The sequence below is a fragment of the Sus scrofa genome, chromosome X (assembly GCF_054392235.1).
Source record: "Sus scrofa isolate SSC_HxYL_T2T_F1_AM1 chromosome X, Sscrofa_HxYL_maternal_Yorkshire_Landrace_v2.0, whole genome shotgun sequence".
NCBI classification, from domain to species: Eukaryota; Metazoa; Chordata; class Mammalia; order Artiodactyla; family Suidae; genus Sus; species Sus scrofa.
This window is the reverse complement of record NC_139401.1, coordinates 78,816,523-78,830,982: the sequence shown is the minus strand read 5'-3', so window position 1 is coordinate 78,830,982 and position 14,460 is coordinate 78,816,523. Positions and strand designations below refer to the sequence as shown.

The window sequence follows — 14,460 nt, the reverse complement described above, 5'->3', positions numbered from 1 at the left end:
ATCTCTGTCTGGTTTTGGAATGAGGGTGATGATGGCATCATAGAATGTCTTTGGGAGTATTCCTTCTTCTTCAACCTTTTGAAAGAGTTTCAGGAGGATGGGCACCAATTCCTCTTTATATGTTTGATAGAATTCACCTGTGAAGCCATCTGGTCCTGGACTTTTATTTGTAGGGAGTGATTTTATGACCTCTTCAATTTCATTTCTAGTGATCGGTCTGTTCAGTTGGTCTGTTTCTGCTTGATTCAGTTTTGGCAGGCTATAAGATTCTAGAAAATTGTCCATTTCTTCCAGATTGTCAAACTTGTTGCCATATAGTTGTTCATAGTATTCTCTTATGGTTTTTTGTGTTTCTGCTGTATCCGTTGTGATTTCTCCTTTTTCATTTATAATTTTGGTTATTTGGGTTCTTTCTCTCCTCTTCTTAGTGAGTCTGACCAGGGGTTTGTCAATTTTGTTCACCTTTTCAAAGAACCAGCTCTTGGTTTTATTAATTTTCTCTATTGTTTTTTGAGTCTCTATTTTATTGATTTCTTCTTTGATCTGTATAATTTCCTTCCTTCTGCTGACTTTAGGACTTTTCTGTTCTTCTTTTTCTAGTTCATTTAGGTGGAGGGTTAAGTTGTCAATTTGGGATCTTTCTTCTTTTTTGAGAAAGGCCTGTATTGCTATAAATTTCCCTCTGAGCACTGCTTTCGCAGCATCCCATATATTTTGAGAGGTTGTGTCTTCATTATCATTTGTTTCAAGGTAGTTTTTAATTTCCTTCTTGATTTCCTCATTGATCCATTGGTTTTTTAGTAGCATGTTGTTTAGTCTCCATGTAGTAGGTTTTTTCTCTTTCCTTTTCCCATGGTTGGTTTCTAATTTCATGGCATTGTGGTCAGAGAAGATACTTGAGATAATTTCTATGCTCCTAAATTTATTGAGGTTAGCTTTGTGTCCCAATATGTGGTCGATTCTTGAGAATGTTCCATGAGCATTTGAGAAGAATGTGTATTCTGCTTTTTTTGGATGTAGTGCCCTGAAGATATCAATTAAGTCTAACTTTTCTATTGTTTCCTTTAGGCTCTCTGTTGCTTTATTGGTTTTCTGTCTAGAGGATCTGTCCATTGATGTGAGGGGGGTATTAAGGTCTCCTACTATGATTGTATTCCCATCAATATCTCCTTTATGTCTGTTAATATTTGTTGTATGTATTTGGGTGCTCCTATATTTGGGGCATATATGTTGATGATGGTAACATCCTCTCCTTGGATGGATCCCTTAATCATTAAGTAGTGTCCTTCTTTGTCTTCCTTTATGTCTTTTGTTTTAAAGTCTATTTTGTCTGATTTGAGTGTTGCGACTCCTGCTTTTCTGTCATGTCTATTGGCGTGAAATATTTTTCCCCACCCTTTCACTTTCAATCTATATGTGTCCTTTGTCCCAAGGTGAGCTTCTTGTAGGCAGCATATTGAAGGTTTTTGCCTTTTTATCCACTCAGCCACTCTGTGTCTTTTGATTGGGGTGTTCAGTCCATTGACATTTAAGGTGATAATTGATAGATGATTATTTATTGCCATTTTGAACCTCGTGTTCCAGTTGATTCTATGGTTCTCCATTCTTCCTTTCTTTTTTTTTTTTTTTTTTTGGTTGGATGGTCTCCTGTTATTATCTGCTTGAGTGGGTTTTTTTTTTTTTTTTCATTTTTTGCGAATGCAATATTTGGTTTTGGCTTGTGGTTGCCCTGTTTTTTAAGTATGCTAACCCCTTCCCATAATTGTGTGTTTTAGCCTGATGGTCCTGTAAGTTCAAATACTTCATTACTATATTAAAATTAAGAAGAGAGACATACATACAAACAAAAAGGGTTATTTACTTCCTAACATCCCTTGCCCACATTTTATGGTTTTGATGACACTTTTTTATTTTTTTCTTTTTAATTTTATTTTGTTTGAAGCATGTTCATGATTAAATCTGTATGCTGGCTTATTTGAGTGACTGCTCTCTGATTGCGATTTCCTCAGTCCTAGGTCTTCCTCTTCTTCTTCTTCTTTTTTTTTTTCTTTTCTTTTTTCTTCCCTTTCCTTCCTTTCTTTTTGGTTTAGAGAAGCCCTTTCAATATTTCCTTTAACCTGGGTTTTGTGTGGCTGTATTCTTTAAGTTTTTGTTTGTTGGAAAAAAATTTTTATTTCCCCTTCTATTTTAAATGATATTCTTGCTAGATAGAGTATTCTAGGTTGCATATTTTTTCCTTTGAGCACTGTAAATGTCTCTTGCCATTCCCTCCTGTCCTGTAGTTTTTCTGTAGAGAAATCAGCTGCTAATCTTATGGGGGTTCCCCTTGTAGGTAACACTCAGTTTTTCTCTTGCTGCCTTTAGGATCCTCTCTTTATCACTAACTTTTGCCATTTTTTTTATCATGTGTCTTGGTGTGGATCTGTTTGGGTTCAGTTTGTTTAGGGCCCTCTGTGCTTCTTGTATCTTGAACCCAGTATCCTTTAGATTTGGGAAGTTTCCATCGATAATTCCTTCAAATATATTTTCATCCCCTTATTTTTTGTACTCCTTCTGGAATTCCTAGTATGTGTAGATTGGCCCACTTTATATTATCCCATAGGTCTCTTATATTGCTTTCCAGTTTTTTGATTCGGTTTTCTGTCTGTTGACCGGATTGGGTGATGTCCATTATTCTATCTTCCATATCACTGATTCGTTCTTCTGCATTATTCATTCTGGTTTTTACTGCCCTTAGTTCAGTTTGCATCTCTGCAAATGAATGTTCTAGTTTTTCTTGGCTCCTCCTTATATTTTCCAGTTCCTTTCTGAGGGTGTCTGCATTACTATTCATATCTTCTCTTAATTCCTTCAGTATTTTTACTATTTCTCTTTTGAACTCCAGGTCTGTCAGACTGTAGAGATCTGTTTCATTGTTGACTGTTTTAGGTGAGTTCTCCTGTTGGTTTGACTGGGGGTGGTTTCTCAGCTTCTTCATCTTGCTTGTTGTTTTCTTTCTCCTGAGGGAGTTGTACTCTCCGTGACCAGGCATTGTTTGCCTTGTCACTGCCGTGGAATATTTCCTGAGGGCTGGCATTGTTGCTCAATGTCTTTTGAGGCAGTGTGGCTTTTCTGGAGTGTTGATGGGGCTAACAGTGTTTCTTTGAAGCAAAGGAGGACTTCCTGAGGGCAGACAGGACTGGGAGGTCCACACCACGATGGTAGCAGATTTCACTTGGTCATGCAGAGCTTGCTCTGGTGTTTTTAGGCTGTGGGGTTCTTGCAGGGGGTTGGCGGTGTTGGGCAGCTGTTCCTCAGGAGTGCAGCACCCCCTGGGGGCTGTAGCAGCTATCTGGGTCACTGAGAACCCAGGAGGCTCTTCCCTAGGGCAGCCCAACTCAGAAGGATGGCCTGAGAATGTAGGCGGATCTTTTCACAGTCTGGCCAAGCTTGCTGCAGCTTTTCTGGGCTGCAGGGGCTCCTCCAGGGGGCTGGTGGTGCTGAGCAGCTATTCCGTGGGAGTGCAGCACCCCCTGAGGTCTTGGGTGGCTAGCAGGGCCTCTGAAAATCCAAGAATCCCCTCCCCAGGGCAGCCCGACTCAGAAAGACCGTCTGAGATCTTTTCCCGACTCGGCCAGGCCTGTTGCAGGTTTTCTGGGATGCAGGGGGTCCTGCCTGGAGCTGGCAGTCCTGTGCAGCTGATCCACTAGGTCTCGGCACCCCCTGGGGGCTTGTGCGGGTAGCAGGGCCGCTGGAAACCCAAGAGGCTCCTCCCCAGGGCAGCCAGACTCAGAAAGACCATCTGAGATCTTTTCCCGACGCGTCCAAGCTTGTTGCAGCTTTTCTGGGCTGCAGGGGGTCCTGCCTGGAGCTGGCAGTCCTATTAATGCCAGTGTTTTAAAGAAACACTGCTTCTAATTTAAATGGTGGCCTATCAGTGTATTTTGAAGTACACAAACTTCTATCCTCTTTAAACCGGAGTCATTTCAGAAGGGATGGAACCAGTAAGACATACAAAATGTATTTTTAAAATGACACATTTTTAAGGCACATTCTTATCTTAGAAAAGAACATGTGACTTACAGGTTTTCACACTTAAAATGACTCCTTTAATGTTTTGACACAAGCCAGTGTCCCCAAAATAATAGCTGCAAAAGAGTATGTTAAATCATGGTGGAATTTTGTGACAGCACTCCTGGGCAAGAGGCTATGAAGAAGTGTCAGGGCAGGTGACACAAGATGCCAAAAGTGAACTATGATTCCACTATGCTGAAAATTCATATGCATGTCCAAATGCACTTTTCTGCACTTGGCAGGAAGAGACAGATGAAATTACCATTTTTTTGAGGCATAAGTCTAAACTTTTCACTGGTATAGTTGGCACATCTGTCTATTGAATCAGTAAATGGATAATTTAACATTGTTCTAAGACCACAGATGGAAATTTTGTTCCCACTAGTGCCAAGCAATCTTATGGGAACAAAAGACCTCATTGAGCTTTTAATCTAATTTTAGTCATAGCAGCAAGGCCATGACCCATGCATTTCCAATTTGTTTTGTTTTGTTTTTTTGTTTGCCAGATTCTTTACATCTCATCTTTGAGGTCTAATGGTGATCCAGGATAATTATTTAGCCACTGATAACACACAATAACAGAAAAGTCATATCTCTCATTCATTACATTAGTTTAATAGGAACCCAGGATGGTTCAAGTTCTCCATTTATGGCTTAAAATGGCCAAGTCACTTTTGCTTTGATGTTCTACTTTTTCCTAAGCAGAAATTACCAAGTTATCCACCAGGTAACTTAGGTCATCTTTATTCCTATGTGAACATTAATTTTTTTTAACCAAAACGTAAGGCCTTTTAAATAAGGCTTATTGTACAAGTACTAATGTGATCTAAACTGCAAGCTAGAAGATTATAATTAAAGGATAATTATATCATGAGATAATTTGTTTCCCAAGATTCCTCAAGAAGACTTGAGGAATATAGTGTTATCACAGTAGAAAAGAGTAATAGGAGTTCCCGTCGTGGCGCAGTGGTTAATGAATCTGACTAGGAACCATGAGGTTGTGGGTTCGATCCCTGGCCTTGCTCAGTGGGTTGGGGATCCAGCATTGCCGTGAGCTGTGGTGTACGTTGCAGATGCGGCTCGGATCCCACGTTGCCGTGGCTGTGGTGTAGGCCGGTGGCTACAGCTCCGATTGGACCCCTAGCCTGGGAACCTCCATATGCCACAGGAGTGGCCTTAGAAAAGGCAAAAAGACAAAAAAAAAAAAAAAAAAAAAAAAAAAAAAAAAAGAAAGAAAGAAAAGAGTAATAATGCTAGTTTGGATGCTAATTATTATATGCTATTTGTTATAAGTAGTTTTATATTTGCTATATAGCTTCTAGCTTCACATCCGTTTGGGGAGAAATACTATAATGCCTAATTTAAAGGGCATCAATAATAGTATTTACAAATAGCCTGTTCCTTCAGATAAACTGTGTTCTAATTGTAATCTATATATCATGCTGTGTTTATCTCAAACACTAATTGATGACTTCTCTTTTCCAAATTGTCTACAAAAGCCCTTAGAACACCACCTAAGCTTTGCCTATGTAGAAAACATAAGCACCGGCATGTTTTTTTGTTTTTTTGGCTTTTTGGTTTTTTGTTTTGCTTTTTAAGGCTGCATCTGAGGCACATGGAAACTCCCAGGCTAGGGGATGAATCATAGCTACAGCTGCCAGCTTACGCCACAGCCACAGCGATGCGGGATCCAAGCTGTGTCTGTGACCTACACTACAGGTCATGGCAACACCAGATCCTTAACCCACTAAGCAAGGCTAGGAATGGAACCCTCATCCTCATGGATACTAGTCAGGTTTGTTAATGGCTGAGCCACAAAGGGAACTTTTTTTCTTTTTTTTAACAAATCAAATGCTTCATTTAACTGCTTGTCTTATTTGTAAATGTATAGGCATTGAATAATATAGACTAGTCTCCCTGTGTTTATGTGGAGCTATTTATGATTTGAAGACATACTAAAAATATTAAGTTATCAGTGTTTAATACTCGTAAGTTAAAGTTGTATGCAGGAAAAAACCAAGACATTCCCTATTAATCATGTGATTCTTGCTGTGACTTACTAGATTTTGTAGTTTATGTTATTACAGGTTTTTTCCTTTTTTTCTTTTTCTTTTTCATTTTGCTTTTTAGGCCCGCACCCAAGGCATATGGAGGTTCCCAGCCTAGGGGTGCAATCGGAGCTACAGCTGCTGGCCTACGTCACGTATACAGCAACACCAGATCTGAGCCATGTCTTCGACCTACACCACAGTTCACGACAATGCCAGACCCATAGCCCAGTGAGCAAGGCCAGGGATCGAACCTGCAACCTCATGGTTCCTAGTCGGAATCTTTTCCACTGGGCCATGTCTGGGAACACCTTATTTTTCTTTTTTCCTTTGGCTGCACTCGCAGCGTGCAGAAGATCCTCGGCCAAGTGCCACAGCAGTGACAAGACCAAATCCTTAAACTACTGAGCCACCAGGGAACTCCACTTCACTTTTTTTCTGAACCTGATATATGATATTTGTTCAAAAAGGAGAGTGTTTCATTTACCCTCATATACTGATGAACAGACTGGTCTGTAGTCCCCTATTCCCAAGACAGTGATAGCTCACTCCTCCTTCAGGAACCCCCATTGCCTAGGAGTTGCCACTACTACTGTGGGAACAGGAATTGTTAAATAGTACTGTACTCTGTATTATACTTCAGATAGAAAATGGATTAAATTGGCTGATGTAGGCTGGGCTGGCAATCTAACCACCATTTAGAACATTGTTTGTATGGACAGATCAGCAGTTTGTTTAATGACTTTTAGTACATAATGTATAAGTTGAAGACTAGCAAATATCAGCTTGCTTGTATTGTGCGGTAGCGTTTGCTTTCTCAAGCCATTGAAGGAGAAGGCAATTTTAGGTGTCATATTTTCTGAAGCTTTCATTCATTGAGCATTTTCTATGTCCCAGACACTATTCTAAATATCTCATATATATAATCTTGTTTGCTTCTCACAACAACCCTATGAGGTAAGTATCTGTGATGTCCCCATTTTACAGATGAGGAAATTAAGGCCCAAAGGGGCTAAATAGCCTGTCCAAAGGTCACATAGCTGGTAAATTTTGACCCAAGATTTAAACTCAAAAGTCTATTGAACCCCAGTGCTTGTATGCTTGTACATTCATCTAATATACTGTGCTACTACTTTCATCTCATTTATGTAGATATATCCTAAATACATTAAACTGCTAGATTGACAAAATATTTGTTTTATGTACTTATGTGTTAAATAAACATAGAAACATCTAAACAACTCAGCATTTCCTCTCTGTGCTTCCTGGTATAAGGAAACTGAGTCACAATATAATTAGCTCTTTTTAATTATTTTAACCACATGAAAGTCTTTACCATTTAGGCTAATTTCTAGCTTAAAAAGGATGAGGAAGATTAAAAGTTGACAAGTAAGTACTCTGAACTAAGCTCTTTACAACAACTCTCCAAACTGGGGCTTAGTTGGCAAATGAAATGAAGCTTACCAGGAGGCATTAGACATAGACCTTCCAGAAAGTGGCAGTTGACCCTAAAAGGTTCCAGCAGTTGGAGAGTGGAGAGACTTGGGAAAGGCTGGAGTCTGGCTGTAGGAAATTGGCATCAGTGAGGACACATTAAAGTGCAGTATAAGCAGTAAGAGAATGATATTGAAAGTACAGAAGTATTATAGGGAGCCATGAGTTCTATCTAGGAGTCAGAGAACTTTATAGAGAAGAATATAAAAAATGAGAAACATTCCAGTTGTTATAACATTTGCACCAGCCTAGGATATAAACATGGTATGTTTAAGAAGGTACAAATAAGCAGGTATTAGTGTGGCAAAGGCTGACAGGCAGAGATGGGATGAAATAAATGATGATGAGACCAGAGAAGGTAGGCCTGAAGTATCTTGTTAGAAAAGGGGAGCCATTGAAGAGTTTTAAGCCAGAAAGTGGCAGAAACAGAGTTTTATTTTCCATTGACCCCCTCTGAGGGAAGAGTGAATTACATGGGAGAACCCTAGAGACAACATGACAGGTCCAGTTCTGAGATATTGCAGTTGTCCCCAGGGAAAAAAGAGATGGAATCAAGAACTAGGAGATAAATTTGATAGGATTTGGTGATTGCATGCAATGAGTGAAGAGGAAGGAGAGCTTCTATAGACAGACAAAGTAGAGATAAAAGACCGAATTGACCATTAGAGGAACTGAAGTGTGGGTAGAGGCTCTGTCTGACCTCAGTCTTCCTGCTTCTAGGGACTAAATGTCTCCAACAAAGATGTTTGGTGAATCCCCAGGGTGAAGAGCAAAGCAGGCATCTCAAATATTTAATTTCAAAATATCCATAATAAGAAGGCATGTCCAAAAATATACCCTTGAGATGTACTTAAGAGGGGAAGAAGCTGTTTTTCTCTCCCTGTCCCTTCTTTCAGCTCCACATCAAAGCTCAAAAGTTTCTGTTTACTACCTCTTCACCCAGTCCCAAAGAATATCAGTTTTATTCACCTGATGTAGAAGTCTACCAACTATAGATGGCTAGATAGTAAATAATTTCGATTTTGCAGCCCCTGTAATATATATTGTAACTACTCAACTTTGCCATTGCAATGCAAAAGTAGCCATAGACAATAGATAATGAGAGAGTCTCTGTTCCAATAGGATAAAGTGTAAGCTCCTTAAAGTAGGGGAGTTCCCATCGTGACGCAGGGAAAACGAATCCAACTAGGAACCATGAGGTTGCAGGTTCAATCCCTGGCCTCGCTCAGTGGGTTAAGGATCTGGCATTGCCGTGAGCTATGGTGTAGGTCACAGACGTGGCTTGAATCCCACATTGCTGTGGCTGTGGCGTAGGCCAGCAGCTGTAGCTCTGATTTGACCCCTAGCCTGGGAACCTCCATATGCCGCCGGTGCAGCCCTAAAAAGCAAACATAATTAATTAATTAAAGTAGGAATATTTTTAGAATAGAAGAACAATGTTGCTTGCCACATTTACTTTCTTATCCTGTGTGTGTTTTGTTATTGCTAATTTAGATCACGTTTACTTCCTTATTCTCTTACCCTGCCAGACCAAGCTCAGCTTAAACCTCAACATTTAATTTATTATTAATAACAATGATAACAGTTACCATATAGAGAGCCTTACACTCTGTCATAGCCAAGGAGAGCAAGATTCACAAGCTGAGTAAGATTTCTCCAAATCACATCGCTGCCAAGTGGCACAGCCAGCATTTGCACATGGCCGTCTACTCAGAGCCATGGTCTTGGACACATGGTCTTTCCTCCCCTTAAGGTACAGGGGAGGAAAATTAGAAAAGCAAATAGTTGAGCAAACAGTGAAGAATTTTTTTTTTTTTTTTTGTCTTTTTGCTATTTCTTGGGCCACTCCCGCGGCATATGGAGGTTCCCAGGCTAGGGGTCGAATCGGAGCCGTGGCCACTGGCCTACACCAGAGCCACAGCAACACAGGATCCAATCCGCGTCTGCAACCTACACCCAGCTCACGGCAACGCCGGATCGTTAACCCACTGAGCAAGGGCAGGGACGGAACCCGCAACCTCATGGTTCCTAGTTGGATTCGTTAACCATTGCGCCACAACGGGAACTCCAGAATTTTCTTGATGTGAACAATAACATGTTCAAATTAGTATATGCTCAATTAGACTGTGCAAATATCACAAATAGGGTCTATTAGGAAATTATATATATAAAGACTGTTAAGGGAAATTGTATTTCTGTTGACATGTAGAATGAATGTCCTTAAATCGAAATTATCGGAGCACTTGAAAAAAAATCTTATCAAGTACTCATATACTTGAAGGGGGTGAACCTGAATGCATGTATAGAATTAGAGAAAAGTCATGGAATTCTGAAGGCATATTTTTAGAAGGTCATGTATGCTGGGTCAAGTTCTATAATTAAAGAAAATTTCATTTTTTTATATTTAAAATAATTCCAAAAAGGCACACACATTTTACACTAATGTTCAAAAACTGTTGTGCCCTTTCTTCCCTGGCCAGGCGGAAGCACTTTTCCAACAAATCTGCCCCAAGGAAGATTTCTGTCCACCGCCACCAAATCCTGAAGACATTATCCTTGAAGGAGACAGTTTACAACCAGAGGCTTTGGAATCCAGTGCCATCCCAGAGGCCAGCTCAGAGACTCCCAAGGAAAGTGCAAATCTAGGAAACCCAGAAGAGCCCTCTGAGTAATGGGTAAACACCAAATTGGATACCACACTTGGAAAATCCTCCTAGCCTCAGTCTTCTTAATGGAAGAACTGTTTGAAAAATATTACAAAGCAACAGCCAGTTGACATGCAGAATTACCAAGATAAGTAGGTCATAGAAATCCAAATGGAGATTTTCCTTAAAGAGGACTTTCCAAGACCACAAAATATTGTAAAGCACATTGACTTGTCTGCTTTAAGAAACCAAACCTGTGGAATTAGCAGATAAAAAGTATAAATGGTTTGATTCCCAGGAATAGAGCTCTAGTTACTGAACTGAATCCTATGCATTGTTAATAATTCTGTGGTGTTAGGACAGCTTTTGCTTGCCACTTTAGATCTTTGTTTGAAACCCGCATCTTCAGAATCAGCTCATATATTTTCTTTGATTATTTGAGTTATATTTTCTTTATGGGTATGAGCATTGTGACACAAATGATAAAAGCCTATGTAAATGTAGTTGAGAAAAAACTCATGTCATGATCCAGGCAGGAGCCCATGTCTGTAATAGAGGTTTGTTTTGTTTTCTATCTTGAGGAGTACCAAAATGCTAATATTAAAGTAGATATTTTTGCAGATGAGTCATGAGTCCATTACTTAGTGTTTTTTATTTTAATGTTAGTAGTGATGTTTGTGTGTGAATCCTGAACTCACTAGGAAAGCTCAATACTGAAGAAACGAAAGATTCAAATAGGCTCATTGGTACTTGGAAATTTTGTCTTGTCGAGTACCTAGAGCAGTAGCCTAATTGAGCATGGACTTAACTTAGTCCTAGCTATGCTACTGATGATATTAGGCAAATTGTTTAACTTCTGGGCCTCTGTTTCTCCACATGTAAGGTGGAAATAGTAATACCCTGCCTACTGTAGGAGGATGACTTTGAAGATAAATACAGTGCCATCCTTAGAATGGTTTTTCTGGAATAAAAGTTGTTTCAGAATTTCCCTGTTGACTTGGGGGTAAATATCAAAAATCTTATGCAGCAAATAATTGCTTGCTGTCAACTCCCCCAACACCATAGATTACAGTGTTTTTTTATTGCACTAAGCCTTTAAAATAAAAATCTGTTTCCTAAATTAGTATTTTATAGTCTTACAGACGAGCAAACATAGTAAAATGTAGGATTGTGGTTTTGAAACTTATTAAGGAAAACACTCTATAAACTCTTCATATTCTTTTTCTAGTAGGTAAACCTGAAACCACCAAGGACTCTAAATAGAATATGACAATTGATAAACCCTAATATGCACTTAACATAAAAATATAAGGGCTGTACATAGGCAGCAAATCTAGTTACAGTGACAGTGCCTATATTAAAATTTTTCCAAATGCCAAGCTCTGATGGTTTACCTTTTTTTGAGCAATAGTATGGACTTAACTTATTTCACTAAATAAATACAGAAGAAGTTTATTGTTGTGCAGTCTGGCCTATATTGCCAGAGAGCCGTGACTATATTAGAAAGCACATAGTTCTTACTCACATACTTAATGTGCAGCAGGGCTCTGACCTCTCCAGATTTCAGAGATGATCTTAAAATAAGCGAGCTCTGTCTTGTTGCAGACTCATGAGAAATGGAGAGAACCTTTCAAACCCCCTGCAGATACAGCTGAATCCAGAGGAAAACTTTCCCAGGCTCTCAGGCAACTCCCTCCCGATTGCATAGCCTCTCCCCTTTCTCTTTAATCTCTTCTATCCCTCTCTTCCCCTTTTATAATGTTATACAATTCAGGGACAGTAGAATCACTTTATAAACTTTGTTATATGGATTCAGATCTATCTTAAATCATATTTCCTGTAACCCAACTATGGCATGCGCTAAAGGCACAATACATACCTATAAGCTCTGGGTATTGGCCCTGCCCCGCAGTACCAGCAATATAAAAGTTTCCACTATGTGAGAGTATTGAGTCTGAAGACAGCTGCAATAAGTTGCACCCAATAAGATATTGTACTTTGCTATAGTCTTAGAGTTAAGGCCTCTTGATGCAGCATGCACACTTACATAAACAGTCAATTAGAATAGACCCAGAATAACTAGAAAAATTTTGATAGCTTTACTACATACAGCTCTTTATATGTAGAACAATGAAGGAGATATTCTGTGGTCTCATGGCACAGTCCATACTGTACCCTATACATCCATTAACCAGCATCGGAATTTCTCTTCCAGGTTATTTATACTGTTGAAATGTTTAAAAGCTCCTGAATTTCATTAGTGATGATAAGATATTACACAACTGTTAAAAATCCTTGATAGAGAACTTAGTTATTTCCTGTCACCTCAGAATGTAATAGAAATTATTCTAAGAACAATCTTTTCAGCTATCTTAATTACTGCAGATATTTGTTTTCATAGCTTTAAAGAAAAAGTTGTCAGTTTTGTTGTAAAACCATAAACCTGAAGTTCTGTGAATGAAATTTAGATGCTGTACATGATGCAGAAATTTCAGTAGCTAATTTTAAATTTTGAAAATTGCTATTATCAAAGAAATTTGATTCATGTATTTTAAATGTTTATGTTATGCATGCTCCTTATTTATCAAAAATGATTATATCATTCAGTTTACTGATCAATTTTAAAATGGATTACTAACCCTATATTGCTACTGTATTTTTGTCTACTTGGTATGCCTGCCCAGAAAAACATATATATATTTTTTTTTCTATAGGAAAGCTGTTATAGACCCACCTCCTATGATATCTAGCTGCTCATAGAAAAATGGTCATGTTAGTGGTTAACTTCTAGAATAGTGATTTCTGAGATTGGTAGACCTTTGTCTAAAATAATGGCCATGCTGAGGATTAACTTCTGCCACAGCTATAGTTCCGAAGAAGGCAGTCCTTTGTCTAAAGTCCTAAAAACCTAAAAAAAAAATTTGTTGAAATTTGATTGCTAAATAGTAGTGATCCTTTAAAGCAACTTTCTTACAGATCAGTTATTTACTGATATTGGTATTGAATAATCTCTCTCTACTCTTGGTTGACTTTCTTATATACATTTCAACAAGCATGGATACATAATTATTCATAATTTGCACACTGTAACAATAAGGTTTCAGAGGCAATAAAGTCTTTTTAATGCCTTTCAGGTTTGGTATCCTATTTTTTAATGTTAATATTTTGTATATGCCAAGAAATTAAAGATTGTCTTGGAACTGATTTATTTGTTGATAGCAGTCTGTTATTCAAACACTTAGTTAATTGTCCAGCTATATACTTGGTCTTGTTTCTAGGCATCTGCCAACTGTGCCAGGTTTGTGAGAAAGGCAATCAAATAATACATGGATATGATTTACTGTTCTAGATGCCAACATCAGACCTCATTATGAGGCGTGAGATATGACTTTACAATACATTACCTATAAACTGTTTTCACATCTCACTTAGTGTATGAGAATCTGAAACATCTTTCATATTTACTTGGTGAATGAAAACCCAAAATGCTTTTCACTGTGGTGGAGTACCCAACAGCTTACTTATAACAGACAAAAGACTGCTGATATTCTTTTCATGCTGAAATCATTCATTGAATTATAATTTGTTCTTGGATCAAATAATTAGAGTGACATTTCTGTCAATTCAAAGTAGTTTCTAAAGCTTCTCAGACAGGATGCATTTAAAAGATAACATCACTATTTCAAAACTGGCAATTTATCTGTGAGATTATTAATAAATCAAGTTTAAGAAAGATAAGGTTAATTGAATTTTTAAACAAGTAGCTATATTATCCTTCAAGCACCTTGGAGCTCATAAAGTATTCACACTTTTTTTTAAACAAGTGCTTTGGTATGTTTGAATTCTCCTTTTTAATGATGGCCTTTTAAAAATGCAAGAGGTTTAACACTTAACATCCCAGGTCACACTTCGAAGGCCACTTTTCTTTCCATTAACACGGGTTAGTTGTGGGGCTGCAGTGAGGTGCCCTTTCCATACAAGTTGCCACGTCTGTTCTTTCTGGTGATGATGACTGTTAGGACCATTTGACACCTAATCATTAGAACTTGAATCCTAGTAGACTGAAGGGTCTTTTCACTTATCACTACAGGGCGATTTATCCTGGTAATGCTCATTAATGTTAATAGGATTTGTGTGTGTAAATCCTCCTCCTATCAGTGAGACAGTTGATCCCTAAAAGAAGTAGTCTTAGAAGACACTTCTTCTCTAGAAGCATTAGT

General features: G+C 38.5%; 1 protein-coding gene across 3 annotated transcripts in view; it reads left to right on the top strand.

The window, feature by feature from the left end:
- Window positions 1-13,444, top strand: part of CHM (CHM Rab escort protein) — a 192,069-nt gene extending 178,625 nt beyond the window's left edge. For all 3 annotated transcript variants that reach the window (XM_021080640.2, XM_003135219.7, XM_085008875.1), the window contains one exon: window positions 10,076-13,444. In XM_021080640.2, coding sequence (XP_020936299.1) covers window positions 10,076-10,140 — 65 coding nt within the window. In that variant the 3' untranslated portion in view covers window positions 10,141-13,444. The remainder of the gene's footprint in view (window positions 1-10,075) is intronic.
- The last annotated feature ends 1,016 nt before the right edge of the window (window positions 13,445-14,460 follow it).